This window comes from Limulus polyphemus, unplaced genomic scaffold (assembly GCF_000517525.1).
Source record: "Limulus polyphemus unplaced genomic scaffold, Limulus_polyphemus-2.1.2 Scaffold1086, whole genome shotgun sequence".
Taxonomy (NCBI): Eukaryota; Metazoa; Arthropoda; class Merostomata; order Xiphosura; family Limulidae; genus Limulus; species Limulus polyphemus.
This window is the reverse complement of record NW_013666696.1, coordinates 269060-287283: the sequence shown is the minus strand read 5'-3', so window position 1 is coordinate 287283 and position 18224 is coordinate 269060. Positions and strand designations below refer to the sequence as shown.

The window sequence follows — 18224 nt, the reverse complement described above, 5'->3', positions numbered from 1 at the left end:
GTCACGTTGTCACCCTCTTTTATTTAGCAGACTACCCTATCTAGTAAATACTAGAGCATTCGCCAAAGTACAGGATAGTTCTAGAAAGTAGAGGGTGTGAGAATCACATGATCTCGATGACGCAACAATATATATATACCAGACCACCCCCAATCTTGTAATCGCCCGACAATTCACGAAGGAACAGGATATTTCTAGAAGGAGGTGGTGTGATACCAGTCAAGTGACCTTGCTGACGCAACAGAAGTAATTATTTTTTGCCTAAATTACCGAAACACGTTTTCATTTGTACTTTTCTTTATAATTTGGAATATAGAGTCTCATTGTGAAATTTTTTTTATGTCTTCAAGCCTTGTATAATACACGGTAATACAATTATTAATACTTAGTCCGTGTGACTTAACTTTTTAAGTTTGTAAAGTACATGTAACAGAAGTGACGTGGCAGGGTGTTCTCAAGCTTCTGCTTTTCTGCCCTTATGGTAAAAAAGTGTCTCTTTTTCTCTGTCACAAAAGCTGTCAACTATAAAAAGATATATCTGATTCCATACCTTGCTTGCTGTGAATTATTAAGAAAGACAAAATAGATTTCAGCTTTAAAATAAATGTAACAAGTTGTAGGACTTCACGGTAATAATTATTTTTTTAATATGCTATTAAATGTAAATAAATAATTGAATAGGAATTAAAGAGGACATCTTTCCATTTATAGATTTTATCTTATGTGTGTGTACCAGCGGCAACCACAGTCGCCAGAGTCTCCTATAACACCCCTCCCTTCGAAAAAAAAGTTTTGCCTTACGATGATTGAAAAGTGCTCATCTTTTACTGATGACATAATTGCCTCTGCACATTACTGTGTGACAACCACGTTGTTTATTTATGACGTACGGGAGTTGATTGTGGCTTCTTGAGTGCTTTTTTTTAGAATTTATTTTACAGCACATATTGTAACTTCTAGGTTTCACATCCTCTAGTAGTTTAAAGACCATTGAAAACCCTTTTTGTTTTCTTTTTATAATAGATTCATATTTTTCCATGATTCTAAAAATATAGAAAAAAGATATATTTTATTTCCACATTTGGCTTTCCATATTAATAATATATGTGTGAATAAGAAAATTGAAACTAGCAAGTGGTAACCTAGTCTAACCCTCAGCTGGTTTTCTGCACCGGAGTTAGTGAAAGCTACATTTTTCCATATTGTTTATGAGACTGAAAGCTGCTGGAAGTTCTAAATAAGTGAATATTAAGATAGAGTTATATCTTATGAACCTGTATAAGACTAAGCTAGTAAATTATTACCTTGTATAAACCATTTTTCCAGTGAGATTCATCCCATGGAGGAACGTTGCTAATCATAATATTAATACTACTGCTAATAGATCATTTAATATCGCTATCATAGTATCAGTATCAGTAAATTTTGTAACATTTATGTCAGTATATTATGAAAATTAAGTCATACTGACCTTATTTTTACATCGTGGTTAATCATAAGAAATCTTGAACTTTTGTTTAGTGGTCATAAATTTTGTAATTGACAAATCATATTACTATTATTAGAATAAGTAGTACTAGTAGTATGTAGTGTTGGTTCATGAAATACATGATGCATGTACCAACCTACTATTATTAATAATACTCTAATAGCAATACTCAAATAATTAAAGGGATTAATTACCAGTTATGTCAAGTTGTGTGTTTTGAAATGTCTGTTTTATTTGTTTGTATATACAACAGAACAGGTTTATCAGAAAAATGAGCTTGTTTTGTTCAGTTTTGACTAGTATTAATCATACATTTTTCATTTTGATAATTATGCATGTATGATGTAAGACAGTTCCTGTCTGTTAGAATAGTACATTGCTAAATTGAAATCTTAGTCCTTGATAATTGTTTTGAATGATTTGGTTTATTAACCTGTATAAAGTTATAGCATATACCAAGGGAGCTTATTGTTTGTGAAATACATACACAGTATATATTCTTGTAATTGTCTAATGCAAATAGTGAATTAAAAATAATGTAATGGATTTCCTTATTCTATGAAACTCAAACATTATCTCTGTGTTGCTAAATCAAGTTTCATTCAAGTGACAAATGTTGATTATTTCAATGTAGAAACATTTGTATTTATAGAAAATTAAAACTTGTTATTTTTCAGATTTCTAAACTGGCATTAATAACTCAAAAAAGGTTCCTCCAGGATCAATTGTTAAAGAAAATAAATATTTTTATCATAATTTTACCCTAGTTTCTTTTTGTACAATTAAGGTTCAGACTTATTTTACAAGATACATTTGCACACATTCATGATCAGGATGTGAGTTGTCTCCTTTGAAGTTGAATCTTTATAACTTGTATAGCATTGAACATAGGGAAGTATTGTTATAAGAGGGCTGTGAGCTCTAGTCATGTACAGAGCTGATTTATTAACATCCTGATGTGTTCTATTAGTATGCAGCTTGAGGTATTTCACCCACTGAGGGTTTTTCAGTTTGAGTAGTTATTAAATAACATGGACTTGTACATCCTTGGCTCAAAGATTGGCCTGATGTTCTCAGTTTCTGTGGGTTTGATAATCATTATGGCTGTTTTAGGCCAGAGGAAGAATTGTTTTTGGGTGGGGATTATGAAATGGTCAGAGTGAGAATTAATTTCCTGAAACTTGAGTCTTTATAGCAATGATGTAAGTCAAGTACTCCAAGTTCGGGTTCTGGTAAGGACAGATTTCTTGACATCCTGATTCATTAAAGCTCAGACTTAATGCAGATTTAAGGCTTAGAATTATTTTGTTATACTCATACATGTATATGCACTTGTAACTATATATGGAATGGGTGGTAATTGCTTGCACTCAAAAATTATTGTGTATTGTAAATACCAGGCTACTCATCTGTCCAACCTACATGGAGTCCAGCTGGCAAGATGTGCTGAATGTCACCACCTATCATCTAGCAAGTAATAAGGAATTAGGGCTTCGCTGGTTTTCTCAACTTAGATCAAATAAGGAGAGGGTTCAGTTCTGCTTCAACTATCAAATATTTAGGTTTGTTATTTTATTCAGTGTTCATGTGTTTATATTTATTTCAGAATATACTTTTAATATAATACTACAGAATCGCATCAATGAATACCTGCTATATTTAAGTAGAAAATGTTTTGAAATTATGAAAGAAATGGATGAGCATGCATCATATACGATACATGTTAAATGACAAGTATATATATATATGTATATTTGTGTATAAATTATGTGCTAGCTTCTGTTATTGTGTTAAACCTACATTAATTATAAAGTAAAATTCAAAGCTTGTTACTAAAATTTACCATAAAAAGTTTTTTTAGGTTACAAGTATATAAAATATATAATATGAAATAGTAATAGAATACAGATGCATACTTCATCTGCACTACTCTTACTTCCAAAATGATATGCTACCTCTCTGCATACAGTAGCTATTTCTTATGCATCTGCCTTGAGAAATTTTCATATTCCACTAACTTCGAGCTATCTCCCACCTAAGTTGTGTTCTAATGTGAAATGCACTAGGGCATGATGTAATCATAATGTGACAATAGCTCTCCACCAGTAGGAGGGCTACACATATGTCCCCATTAGTACTTGCACTCAAAATTAACTACATTCTTATCCATGGCACTGTCTTTCATGGACATGTTTCTTCAAGTTCAAACTTAATTAGTTTTGTGCTGTCTTTTACTGTTAACTTCCTTGGTTCCTTTTAGTTTATTTTAAATTTTATTTAAAGTTACATTGCCACTAAATAACTAGAAAAAACAAAGACCTTTTTTTCTGGAGAATTACTGCAATGACCATGAATTTTCAGGTGACAGTGACTACTACCACCTCTGGAGGTTCTGGCAATGTTCCTAACACTGTTCCTACTTTGTCTATGGGCACTGGAGACTCATTGACTGTGGAAAACATTGCTGCCATATTTCATTGTGTCATTGGTTATTTGATGCCCTTTCTTGCCTCATCTATCTGTCCCTGTGTTTGAAGTATGTTCTTTTTCTTCTGAACCTGATCATGAGGACAATGACTTTGATTGGCTTTTTCCATCTCCTCGGTTTGCGCTAGGCTTCTCCTTACCAGTTGAGGACAGTGTTCCTCCTACAAACCTCTTTGTGAATTTGCTTAGTCAGGTTTGTTCTTTACTTTTTCTTTCTTTTTCCTTCTTGGTTCTTGTCTCTCACAAGGTCATAAATCCATTCCTGTTCTATGAACCCTTAAACTCTTCACCTCACTCTCTTTTCCTGCTTCTCACCATCTCTCATCTCATTGGGTTGGCTGTTGCATGTTCTGTGAGTTACTCTTTCCCTTTGTACTCCATTGACTCTGTCTCTGTTGGACTACATCTGTTCTGTTTGCAGACCTTTGGACCCCTTTTGTGGCTGACTGGTGGATCATTCAGGTTCTTACACATGGCTTTTCTCTTCACTTCTTGTCTCTTCTTTCTTTTTCCTTTTTTCCTGTTCCTTTCAGTTCCCAGCATCTTTCTGCTGTGATGCTTGCAGGCTGTATCATGTCTCATCACACTAAATTTGCCACTTGACTCACTCTTTGGCCTTGCACTTTAGACAACTATTGGACAAGATCTTCCAGGCTGGAATATGGACTACACCCAACACCATCTCCTCTCCCATTATCTCCACCATCTGGCAGTTTTATCTTCCTAAGTATATTGCCTCCCTCCAGTCACCATTCTAAAGTCTACTCATTATCTTTAACCTCCTCACAATGGGCATCCTTTTGTGTGCATGTCACAAGGTTTTAGTGAGTTACATTCAAAATCTAATTAACTATTTCTTATCATGGTATTTGGATAAACTTGGCATAAAACATAGCTAATAATTCAAAGTCTAATATTATATATATTTTATATCTTAATTTTATAAGACAATATAAAAAAAATTATCAATTTTCTCTTGTGTGAGAATTGTTACATTTGCTCTCTAGGTATCCCCTCTTCTCTAATTTATTTACCACCCCTCCATGAGGTACTAAATTTAGGGTAGATTGTTCATTATAATCTTGTAATCACTCATGCAAAGCATAATTTTGATAGCCTTCAGTCTTATCTGGTTACAGATCCATAAACTAGAAAATCGGACCCTCTTCCCACAACTGCCTGTCTCATCCTTGCTTTCAGAAATTGCCAATATTTTTCTCTAACATTTAATAGTATATTATTTATTGTATTAAATAATCAAAGTTTTAATATTTCAAACTTTATTCCCATGAGAAACACATTGACTAACTTAGCTGAATTTTTAATGGCTCTTGTTGAATAGTTATAAAGGCATACAAATTGTGATAACTATGGAACATTATCTGTTTTTGGCATGTTATTATTCTGTGTTCTTTGGTGCATTATTTAATTAAATAAAGAAAAACTTAGTGCAGTATTACCATAAGTATAAAAAAGTAGGGTTAGTTTCATCGACAGTTGACAGCAAAAAAAACAGTAGACCCAGGTAAGTACTTTATTTCTTGTTTTTCTTGTGTATTCTTTCTTTATTATGTAATTAATATTATGTAACTAAAATGTAATAATTAGAAGCTTTTTAGGTTAGATAAGATGAAATAAAGAAGAAGAAGAATAAATCTTTTTCATGAGGTATGGACATAAGCAACTCACGAGTGGCCTGTGTATTAGGTTATCCGATATGGTAACATGATCTACAGATTCGCCAAGTGACTTACAACTTGTGTGATGCAAGTATTACTTAGACATGGTTCAGAGGGAAACAATAAAATTTAACTAGAAACAGATGTATACTGTTATGAGTTTAAAGCTATTTATTATAAACAAATGGTGTTTTATGTTACAATTTGAAGTCATTCTAGAAAGAAAAAAGGGTAATTTAGATTTATTTCATATTTTCTTATGGTGGTTATGAGGTCAGTCAAATTGATCAACCTTTTATAAAGTTAGGGTAAAGAAAATAGATGAAATATGAAGTTTTACTGAAAAAAACTTGAAATTTATTTAGAAGGTTTTAGAGGTTCTGCAAATGAAATTTGAGGATTTTCAAACAAAGAAAAGTATTTTTAATCTTAACATGAAAGTTATTTTGCACTAGGAGTAGTCAGCTCTTTGACTACGTATGTTCACAAATAAATTTTTAGTGAAAATACTACATTAAAAATTTTGATTTTTTGTCTCCAAATGACTCTTAATGCCTACTGAAAATTTGCAAAATTTTGTGAAGATATGCAAAACATATTAGAAATTATAATATTGAAATTGTTAAGGTCAATTTTTAGGTCAAATCGATTAAGCCTGTTGTGAGAGAGAGAGTTAACAGGTAAGTGCCTCTTTTAGATCCTTACCTGTGTTTATTGTTCTCCCATTCACTTCTCGGAACTCACCCAGTGGTCAATGTTGCCTCATAGGGTATACTTACTTTCCTAAGCCTGCATTGAGTTAGAGATAACAGAGAGTGTCAAACCCATTTGCCCTGTCTCCTAAATAGCTCACTGTTGAGATGAGTTTTCCTAAAGACCACTATCGTGGTGTGTGTGTATTTATATATATATATATATATCCTTGTCCATTCCAGATCATACCTTCCATGGATTATCATGGGAAAAAGCCAGCACCAAGGACGTGTCTGCCTACTTCCCTGGCTTATGCATGCCGACTTTTCAAATTAAGTTTTGCAGTACTCCATTGCACTTTCTCTAGTAAAAGACCTTCATATTGGTTAGGTGTACTTGGATATAGGCACCTTTCTGGTGGCTCCAACATGAATTCATCCCACTCCCTGGTCTTCAAGTGAAGCATGGGAGACCCTTGCCACTCCTATTTCCTAGCTGCTGAGGTGGTTGACTTGAAATATTCTTACTGATTATGTGATTCCTCCAAAGTGAGTCTGAGTTGGTACACCAATGCAGTAGAAAGTAGAGCAGGGGTATCATGTCAGTGTAGTACAGATCACCCCCTGTTATATATGTCAATGTCCTGGTAGTTTGACCAGCCAGATGGAATGAAGTGTTCTCCTAACTCAACAGGAAGGGACTTAGTTCTTGTTCTTATATTCAAAGTGAGTAAATTGTACAACAGAACACATACCAAACTGTATGGTCTGATCATTGCCCTAGCCACACTACACCTTATGTCCAACTGACCTGTTGCGTGCAAATGCTCAGTTGGTCATGTACGTTTCTGCCCATCCCTGCAGCATATTGGCTTATTTTGTACTTCAGTCACAGTGAAGAGTATACTCTGCATGAGATTGGTGCAGTTTCTCATGAGTGTTACTCCTTTAGTAAGCCCCACCATAGGGTATCACACTTCAAGGGCTTTCTACTTCATTTGCCTTGTTTGAAAGGAGCTCATCTATGTTATTGCAATTGCAGTGGTCCTTCCACCACATCAATGTGGGATTCTAGTTAGAATGGGCAGAGAGGTATGTATATCATTTCAAAAGTTAACATCTTCCTTACCTGAAAATTTACTTCCAGTAGATGATTACTTTTCTGCACACCTTCCCACCCTACCTCCCCATTACAGGTGCACATTATCTTATGACTGTAAGTGTTTTTGGGGATCTACTGTGCATGAAGCTCAAGGCAGTTGTGCAAGGAATGGCTACTGTGTACAGAGGGGTAAGTATCTTTTGGAAATACATTTTTAGGTAAGGAAATTGTAACCTTTTTTGGACATGTTTTTTTATGGAGTACTTTGTAACTCCTACTGTGTTGATTTGACACTGTATCAATTTGAGATTAAGAAGAGTAATAGTACAATATTTATTGGATTAAGATTTTAGTAAATCCTATATCTATAGTAATTTTAGTATAATGCTTTAAAAGCTTTTATATTTTAAATACTAAACTTTTGTAGAATTAGTTTGTATACATGTATACTCAGAGGTTAATAAGTGATACAGTATTTGTTTTAGCCACTTTGATAATAGATTTGGGGGATTAAGTTGATTAATCGATTACCTGTCAGTATTGATTACATCAATTATTGTCACATAGAATAATTGATTTATCGAAAGTACCATTAAATTGATTAATGTTGCAAAAATAATCAAGTATTTAAAAGTAATGTGTGTGATTCTGTAAGTAATTGAAATATTCTTATTATCATTTTTCATTTATTCAAGGTTGTTCAGCTCAATTAATTAGTGTAACAACTCATGAAGGTAATCAACTAAGTGAAATTAGTGTTTTGAATTATTTAAATTTTTGATTATTCCAACTATCTACATTTTCATGAGAGAATAATTAATTAGTTGGATGTAATTGATTAATGAGTCTGATGATTAATAGATTATCACATTTCACTAATCAACCATATCTAAGTTGTTAAGTTTAAGATCTAGTAAAAATTAGTGATTTGAAATCATTATTCAATTTCTGGAACTCCTTCATAGGTTTGTTCTGTGTTCACAAGATTAATTATACATGTATAATTTTTATCTGATTAGTTAATGCAAAAAGAAAAAAAAATAAGTTGTTATATTTGTTTTCTGTTGTAGAGGTCAGTTTGTAAGTGTCCATGATTTTCATAGGTTGTTTTGTTGCAATTTTGTATACCTTTGTCAAAGAAGATTTTGTTTTCTTCAAAAATCCAACATATTATTCTTGTATGTTTTTGATCCAGTTTCTGTTTTTTTTAATTTTGTTTTGTAGATATTTTTTGTCATTTAGAAAACTATGCTTAGCTTTGCAGGAGAAAGACTAGGTAAAGTTCATAGTTCTGGCAAAGTTTTTGAAGCTGTCTAGTCACTGTACATTAGTAATGTTACGTCTCCGTTTGTTAATTAATTTTCCGTAACTTCGTTCCAACGAAACTTTAGCAACACAAGTCCTTACTTAATAAAACTGGTTTATTCTTTCTGAATATAACTTTACGATACACTTACTTTCAACATTCACGCTAAAACAAACGCTATAACGAACGTTAACTTCAACAATACTCTCTGACTGCAGATCAATTACTCGCTACCTACACATGTCCCGTCACGTTGTGACCATCTTATATATACCAGACTACCCCCAATCTAGTAATCTCCCGAAGGGTCGAGAAAGAAGTGGCGTGATACTAGTCACGTGACCTCGCTGACGCAACAGTAAGTAATAAGGCAAATAGTAAGTTAGGCTTCATATATAGAAATATCATGCTTAAAAAGGCTGTCATTTCCCACCTACACTTCAGAAAAGTAAAAACTTAAGTTCACCCCTGTTTTTCAGGAAATCTTTGATTCACCTTTTAAACTGTTGTAAAGTGTTGACCTGTATTGTTGTTGACACAACTCATTCCATTAGCTAATCACCATGTAAACTAATAAAACTCAGAATTTTGATAACCAAAATGCATTACTTTGCTCTTCTGTGTTTAAAGGTCATTTTCTAAATATTTGTCTAACTTATCAATTGATCCAAGTTCTTCTTTTGTGCGGAATATCCTCAATACAGCTAGAAATAAATTTTGAAATATTGAGCATTAAAGAATGTTTCCTTTTTTTCTGGAAATGTTTGAAGTTAATATCCTGTTGAAGATGTGCTAGAACTATGGGGGGTATTCTGAGGTCTAACTAGTGATTTGAATAGAGATTTTGTTTGTTTTTGAACAAAGCTGTATTGGTCTATCTGCTGTGTCAACTGCAGGGAATTGAACCCCGGATTTTAGTGTTGCAAGACCATAGACTTATCACTATCCCACCTGGAGACTTTGAATAGAGAGATAATTACTTGTTATTAATATGTCTTAAAATTAACATCCTAAAATTCTTTTGGATTTAATACAAGCAACAGAACATTGTCTCAATGGCTTGAATGACTTATTTACCATTATGTGAAAATTCTTTTCTTCAGTCATGCTTAAATATATTAAATAATGATGTTACTACCAGGAATTAGATTTATTAAACACAAGCTTTAAAAAATATCAACAATTAGTTAACTATTGCATGGCCAGGACTTTGTAACAAAATACTTCAAATACAAGCACAAATACAGATATTCAAAAGAAGCAACATTGTTAATATCAAAACACACAAAATAATACAGTAATAATAAATATAAGAAAAAAAAAACAACCCGAGAAAGAAAATCATAATTTGTAAGATAATTCAAAATACTAATGAACAATTTTACAAAAAACAATGTTAAATCAGAAATAAAGGTCTAGTACTTGCAATAATATCATTTTAACAAGTAAAATAGATATCTAACCTTACACTTCTCTTTCGTTCATCTTAGTGTAACTTCAAATCTTAATGCTTTATATTTCCTTCCCAGACCGTGAGGTCACATGTCACATGATTAAATGTTTAACATGTTTTACATAATTATTAGCCCTCCAATGGTTGAGCAATAAGTCTGAAGGCTTATAATGCTAAAGACCAGATTTTGATACCCATGATGAGCACAGCACAGATAGCCCATTGTGTAGCTTTGTGCTCTACATAATTAATCAGGAACTTGTTATCCTGACGTCACCCTTAGAGGAACCTCATGTTGGTGTTTTAATATATAAATGACTTCTTTAACGAGAACCAACTCAAGAGTATATTAAGGTAGCAATTTCTATTTATTTTTGGTTATGATTGTATCTCAAATATTTTCCTTCAATCATTTGGTTCAGCAACATTTTTGCCTTTTATGCTCACTCACGTGCTTCCTAGTGCACAATAAATATCTTTATAAAAGGTGTGATCCAAATTGTATAACCCAGATAAATTAGATTGCACTTCCAAACTTTAAGTTTGTTTGCTAAATGCTGGTTCAACTTACAGATTGATCCAGATCATTCTGTAGTATCTAACAATACAGTTAGAAATACACAAGTTTATTGTCATCAGCAAATTTTATGAGTTTACTTATTATACCTTTGTCAATATCATTAAGGTAAATATGGAAAAATACTAGTAACAAGGGTACAGTTTGACTGGACTCCATTAATAACAACATTTTGCTTTCTCTCATCCAACTTCTCTGCAATCCAATTTAGTCTTTTTCCAACTCTCACCAATGTGATAAATAATCTATTGTATGTAGCTCCTTATTAAAACTTTTTGAAAATTTATTACACCAGGTTCTTATTTTTTCCATTGTACAGATATGAAGTATAACTTCAAAAACAGTTAACAGAGAAGTGAGGCAGGATTTTGTTTTAGTGAATATATATGTTGGCTTTCTTTTATGATATATTTTTCTAAATGATTTTTGCAAACCTACTTTTACTAGACACTTTAAAATTTTTCCCACTACAATTCCAAAGCATCCTACTCCTGGGTAAATGTGCCAAAATTGGTTTGTCATCACAAACACCATATTTAGAGCAACAAATACAAAACCACCTGGAGACACCCTTGATCTATGCATTGACATCTCCTCAATTATGTCATCATCAGGGCATGTGATTGTAGAGACATCTATATCACATGAACCATTCTAGGAACTGACAATTGCTGGATGGACCATTGCTATGTTAGATCCATCCTGAACATTTGGTTTGCTCTAAAACACTGTAAACATCCAAAAGCAATGAGAAGGACTTTCAATATCAAGTCTCTTCAAAAATTGGAGACTTGCAATTGTCTCCAACAACATCTTTAGATAAGTTTATTGCTTGCCTACAACTGAAGGCAATATTCAAAATTTCTGGAAGGGCTTTAAAACTGCTATCTATACAGTCTGTGCTGAGTTCATTGGCTATACCACCACAGACACCAAAGCTAGTTTGATGAAAACAACATTGAGATTTAAGTCCTACTTGCCTAAAAGAGAAGAGCCTACTCTGCTTGACGAAATGATACTTCATCCAAGCAGAAGAAAGACATATACTAACACCTTATAGCTAAAGCTCAAAGGAAAATTTGGGAAAGCAAAAACCAGTGGTGGCAAGACAAAGGATGCCCAGCATCCTGCTGATAAACAAGATGGACATCTTTTTCCAATCATTAAAAAGCACTTATGCTCCCACTCCCATGTGATCACAAAGTGGCTTAATGCTTCTGAAAGATAATAAAGCCATCCAAGCTAAATAGATGGAGTACTATGAGACACTCCTGAATTTTGAATCAACTGTGAGAGATGCCACCATAAACTTCATTCCCAAACATTGATAAAAGCTTCCTTGCCAACCCTCTTCCTCTGGAAGAAGTATTGTGCACCATTAGGAAAGTTAAAGCATCAAGACTACATGACTAGATGGCATTCCTTCAAGGCTGGTGGCAAGGAACTGGCAATGAAATTATACAATCTCTTTTTATGAATCTGAAACAGAGGAGATTCCAGAGGGCGTAAGAAATGCCAACATTAACTATTTTCAAGAAAGGAAACAAGTCATTTTTTGGGAATTATCAAGGTATTTCCCTTTTTCATCACAGGAAAAATCCTCCTTTCAGAATCTCACTGTGAATTCAAACCATCCTGTAGGACAACTGATATGATCTTTGTTGCCTGTCAGATGCAAGAAAACTATCAGGAACAATACCAGGACCTTCATGGTTTTCATGACCCCACTAAGGCCTTTGATCCTATTGACTGGTCAAGCCTTGTGAGAGGTGCTGGACACACTTGTATGGCTCAAAAAATTGAGTCTTTTTTGCAATAGTTTTCTGGGGTGGATCTGAGTAGAAGACCTTCAGACTATCATAAATCTCTTTGCAGAAACCTATCAAACTTTGGACCTTTCCCTCAACATGTAGAAAATTAAGGTTCACTACTAGCCTGCTCTAGGCCACAAATATTGTCCCTCATAAATAACCATTGAAGGAAAGGTTGAATGTAGTTGAGCATTTCCCTTACCTTGGAAGCCACCTTTCTCAAAGTGTGGATGTCAACATGGGGTTTCAGCACAGCAGCTGATCTGCGAGTGCCTCTTTTGTAAAACTCCTTCTTCATGTTTTTATTTTTTGCAACTTCCACAAGAACACCAAGATTCAGGTTTGCAAAAACAGTTATCATCCTCCATACTTTATGGATGTGAAATATGGATGACCTATCACTGACATCTCAAGTGCTTTGAGAAGTACCATCAATGATGCCTTCATAAGATCCTTCACATCAAATGGGAAGATGATTGCACAAATTAGTGTCCTTGCTGAAGCTAATGTTGCTGGCATTGAATTCTCAAACAATAACTCTGCTGACTTGGACACTGTGAGAAGATACCTAATTGCTGCTTCCCAAAACAAGTTCTCTATCTCCAACTCAGTCACAGACAGATCCCTCTTGGCAGCTAGATGAAATACGATAAATATACTGAAGACCTACTTCAAAGAAATAGATTTTGACATCAAGAACTGGGATTAGCTGGCCACAGGCTACCCTTCTGCATTGATACAACCTGCAACTTTTTAGATGGCTCTGTCTCTTAAGGATCAGTTTTCTAAGCCACCTTAAAAATCATCAATGCGATGTGTTAGAGATCATCCTCAAATCAAAGGTCACCAAAATGCTAACAACTAGGATGATATCATTATCATATGAAGACAGGTTAAGATTTCTGAAATTTTCTCTAAAAAAAAAAGGAGGGAGAGGATCTGATTGAGGTGTTTAAGACTGTTAAGTGAACTGATAGTGTTGATGCATCATCTTTTTTGTACTTAATGGTGAGAATGATAGGGTTAAGGGAATGCAAGTGGAAATTGTGACAAAGTAGGAGTCGTATTCAGCTAAGAAAACTTGATTTTTCTGACAGGGTGGATGGTCTTTGGAATGGGTTTCCTTCAAATGTGGTGGATGCAGTTAATTTAAGGCAGTTTAAAGAAGACTTGATAAGTATTTGAATAATAAGGACTGGATTTGTGTGTGTATCTTTTATAAGTGGACAAAACAGCCTTGGTGGACCAACAGGACCCTTGTTTGTTGTCTTTGAATTTTTTTTTTTTTTAAAGAAAATCAGTATTTCATTTTGAAGGGATAGAAATAGGCTGTTTAGCTCATCTATACAAGTATACCCTATTTTACATCATTTTCCAAACTATATAAAGAAACCCATTTTATTATATCCAACCTTGATCTCCAAAATACTCATCCAACCTCTTCTTAAATTCCTTTAACACTGAACCTTTTACCACACTTGAAAGTAACTATTCCATAGGCCAACTACTCTGTTAAAAGTAATAATGCCTTACTTGCAGTCGTGTCTGAGTTTTCCATATTTTAAAATTGTGTACTCTAGTTTTAACCTTAAGGTTACAGGTACCCTTTTCTGCCCATGTCATAAGGTTTTACTGAGTTACATTCAAAATTTAAATAAGCAACTTTGCTATTAATGTATGTTAATAAAATTAGCATTATAATGAATATTATAATTCAATATCTTATGTTATCTAAGTTTAATTCCTTTATTTCAAAAGAAACTTAGAAGAAACTCTTTAATCTATGGTTTTATTGTCCTGTGATGCACGAGCATTTACAAGTCTTGATTTTAGATCTCTGTAACTAAAATAATTATTCATATATCTAGACATCTACGTCTAGACAGAAACAAGACTAATTGCCCTGTTTACATATCCTTCCTTCAAATCCTTCCTTCAAATTCCTTAGGGCAAGTTCTGAGAAAGAAGAAGTAAATTTCTTGGGAACGCTTGACAGAAGCCATGCCCACTTTCTACACATAGACTTGCAATTTTGCACTCAAATTTATTTATTTGTGGAGATATTTATAACCAATAGAAATAACTTGTTTTAAAGTACAATATCCCAATGATATTTTAAAACTGGCATGCAAGATTCCTTACAAAGCAAGTTAAACTGCTCGCAGCATTGTTGCTACTTTTGCTCTCACTAGCTCTTTGTGTTGTTTTTTAACTAGAAAAATGTCAGTTAGGTAGACAGTTAAATTGTATTTAGATTCTAGTTTTATATTTTAGTTAATTATGTGCTATTTATGTTTTAAAATGCATATTAGAAAGGTTTAATATTTATTAAGAATATAACCCAAACTTTGTCTGGGTTTATAAGGCTTAGTGTAGTACATGAGTGCAACAGCGTTCTGCCGAAGGCTAAATTATCTCTGCTGACAATCTTTCTAAATAATAAGCAGTTTCTGTTTTCATGTCATGCTGTCATCAGCACTTTTTGTGGCGAGCTTGAAAACTGCTAGGAATAATTAACCAGTCTGAGGTAGCAAGAAGAATGTTCATTAAAAATTCAAGGCAAATTTTAATTTTGAAATCTATTTAAAACTAGTAACAGTGGAAACTTTATTAAGTAAAGTTACTTACGTTTTTCAATTCATATTATCTTCCATTCGTTTTAATTAAATCATGTTTCTCTTCCCTAAAACTGACCTGTTATTATTACGTTCTGAATTATAGTATATGATTCCTTCTTCCAATAATTTTAGTTAAACATTGAACAATGTAATCAATAAGTTAGTTTAGAATTCAGTTGCTTTGTTGAAATTAGTTCGTAAATTGCAAAATAATTGTTGCTGATGTAAAACCCTTAAATTATATGAATGTTGGAAATAGATCCTCCAAATATGTTAAATTTTAAATGCATACTTAAAAACAACTGATTAAAAACCCTATAACCCAAGCACTTTTGAAAGGAGGACCTTTCAAAAGTGCTCAGGTTATAGGATTTTTATTCATTTCCGTCAAGACTTCTTGAACCTACGTGTTTTTCTAACATCATAAAAACAACTGATTATATTAATGAAAATACCATTAATTGTAGCACGTAAATCAAATTAATCAAGATTTCTTGAACCTACATGTTTTTCTAACATCATAAAAACAACTGATTATATTAATGAAAATACCGTCAATTGTAGCATGTAAATCAAATTAGCAGTTCTTCATTTCTACGAATACATAACGTTAAACCATATACTACTGTGAAAGCTGAAAAGCTGTGTTTAAAAAGTTTTAAGTTGTGAATAAATGTTAATTAATAAATATTCAAATGGAAGAAACATGAGAGAAAGAAAATTGTGTTTAGTCAACTTTACAGATGCACATTCAAAGCTAAAATGAACGTTAAAATTATTGATTTACAGTTCCAAGAGAAATTGAAAAATACTAATGATATTTTCACTGTCAATGTTGTGTGTAAAGAAATATTATGAAACAAAAATTGGATTTTAATGTGAATAAAATTGTTTTTAGTTAATTTATAGCAATCCTTATAGAGTTTTCTTAACACCTATACACCAGTACTGTAATATTGCCTGAGGATGATAAATAATAATGCTAAAGGACAAGAAAAGAAAATAAAAGATTAGAAATAAAATGAAAATGTAAAGACTTACAATTAAGAATATAACCAAAAGAATATTATTTGGTGAAAATTTAAAAGGTTTATACACTCTTTCTTGTTATTGCACTATACATTGATAACACTCGAAATGTTCAGAGTCTCAGTGCAAATAATTACAATAAAAGAATAACATATGTTTAGTTGAAATACTTCAATAAAATAATCTCATTCTTTGTGTAGAAAATACTTGTAATCTTTAACAAAATATTACCAATTTCATGAAGATGCATTCAGAAATTTCAGAGTTACAATATGTATTGTTGGACTCGTATGATTCTCCGTACAGGCTAGGTCTCATGGACCTAAACAGTAACCATAGAATTAATGTCTGCAGATGTTTTTTCTTTGTTAATGTCGTCTTGAATAAAGAATTTCAAACCTCTAATAATCATAAAACTTCAATCATGTCTCCCTTAGCTTTTCATCTTTCCACAAAAACAAGAGATTAGTAGCTGAAGTCTTAAGATTGAAAATTAGTAACTAATTATGGATTTGGGTGATCTTAAGGCCATAATTAGTAGTAATTATCAACTCATCCTTATATAATGACTGCTTCATACATGAATTTTTCTTGAGTATTCCTCTCTAAACACTGTTCAACATTCATTCTTAATTAGGTGACAAAAACTGAACATACGCATAGTATTCTCACCAGCATCTTATAGACAGAATTGATGACCTTCTTGGGGAGAATAAATATGGGAAGATAAGTCATTTTAGCCAGTGAGGCTGTGCTCTGTTGCTGATAGAAAAGCTAAAAGATTTTAGGTTGTATTTGTAGATGTTCTGATTATAAGTCATAAGAGGTAATTATATCTCTATATAAATCAGTAGTTAGACCTTTCTTTGAATAATGTGTGGAGTTTTGGTCTTTTTTATCTAAAAAAAACTGACTTACTGGAAAGAGTTCAAAGGATGATTACACAGTTGGAAGGGTTATCTTATAAGATTAAGTTAAGATTTCTCAACTTAATTTTTTTATTAGAAAAAGAAGGGAAAGCAGTGATTTTGTTGAAATTTACAAGATTATCTGAAGGGTTGACAGTAGAAGTCTCTGACAGGATGGTTAGCTTCTGGAATGTATTGACTTCAGATGTGGTGGATGCACACCTAGTTTAAGATCTGGAAAGACAGGCTAGATTCCAGTTAAGACAGTGATTTATCTAACAGGGTGATTGGTTTATTGGAAGAGTTGCCATTAGCAGCAGTAGAGACCAGCACTTTACAAAAAATTAAGAAAAATATTGTTGATTTCCTTAAAAAATAAAGGGTAGGTTAAATTTTACTTTTCTCAACGGTAGTTGTATAAAGACAGACTTAATTGACTAAATGTTGTCCATTAGAAATCAAGGAAGCAAGACAAAATGGATAGATTTAAGGCAAAGATTGCTTTGGGGAAGGGTGAGAATGAAAGTGCTAAGTTTACAAGGGTGCATGATGGTAAAAATGGAGGGAAAAACACAAGAGAAGACAGTGGATGTCTGAATACACTTTAAATGATCAGCCAGAATCCACTGATGGCCTCAAGAGAAGAGCAAGACCCTAAAAAAAGAGGCAAGTCCTCTCATGCAAGAATACATGAAAGCCTTGATATAAAGAGCTCTGAGGCTCAAAGATAAAAACGAGAAAGATGAGCCTGTACCGCATATGAGCTAAGAAGGACACCCTCTGGTATTCTTCTTATGATATATTTAAACATTCTCTCTGCCATTTCATCTAACTCCCAACAGGGAGACATTCACCTCATCGCCTCAGAATCTCTGTTTTCCTTGCTCTAAGCTTTCTCATTTGGGCCCACAACCACAATGTTCAGTTCTCAGTTTATTATGTCTCAGGAGCTTAGACTCTGATGGCAGATGAACTATCACTTCTAGATTGGATCCTTCCCACAGAGTGGTCCCCTCCATACTCTGTTGTTTTTGCTGGATTTGCTCTGATTTTTGTGTCATTTATTTGCTATC

At 33.2% G+C, this 18224-nt stretch overlaps 1 protein-coding gene across 3 annotated transcripts in view; it reads left to right on the top strand.

Moving 5' to 3' along the window:
* The first annotated feature begins 846 nt into the window (after positions 1-846).
* LOC106462060 (SET and MYND domain-containing protein 4-like) overlaps positions 847-18224 on the top strand; it is a 74141-nt gene continuing 56763 nt past the window's right edge. Inside the window, exons 1-2 of one of the 3 annotated variants that reach the window (XM_022389193.1) lie at positions 847-886; positions 2890-3051. In XM_022389193.1, coding sequence (XP_022244901.1) covers positions 882-886; positions 2890-3051 — 167 coding nt within the window. In that variant the 5' untranslated portion in view covers positions 847-881. Of the gene's footprint in view, positions 887-977; positions 1242-1792; positions 2722-2889; positions 3052-18224 lie in introns of those variants that run through there. The other 2 variants (XM_022389194.1, XM_022389195.1) reach the window with 2 other exon arrangements.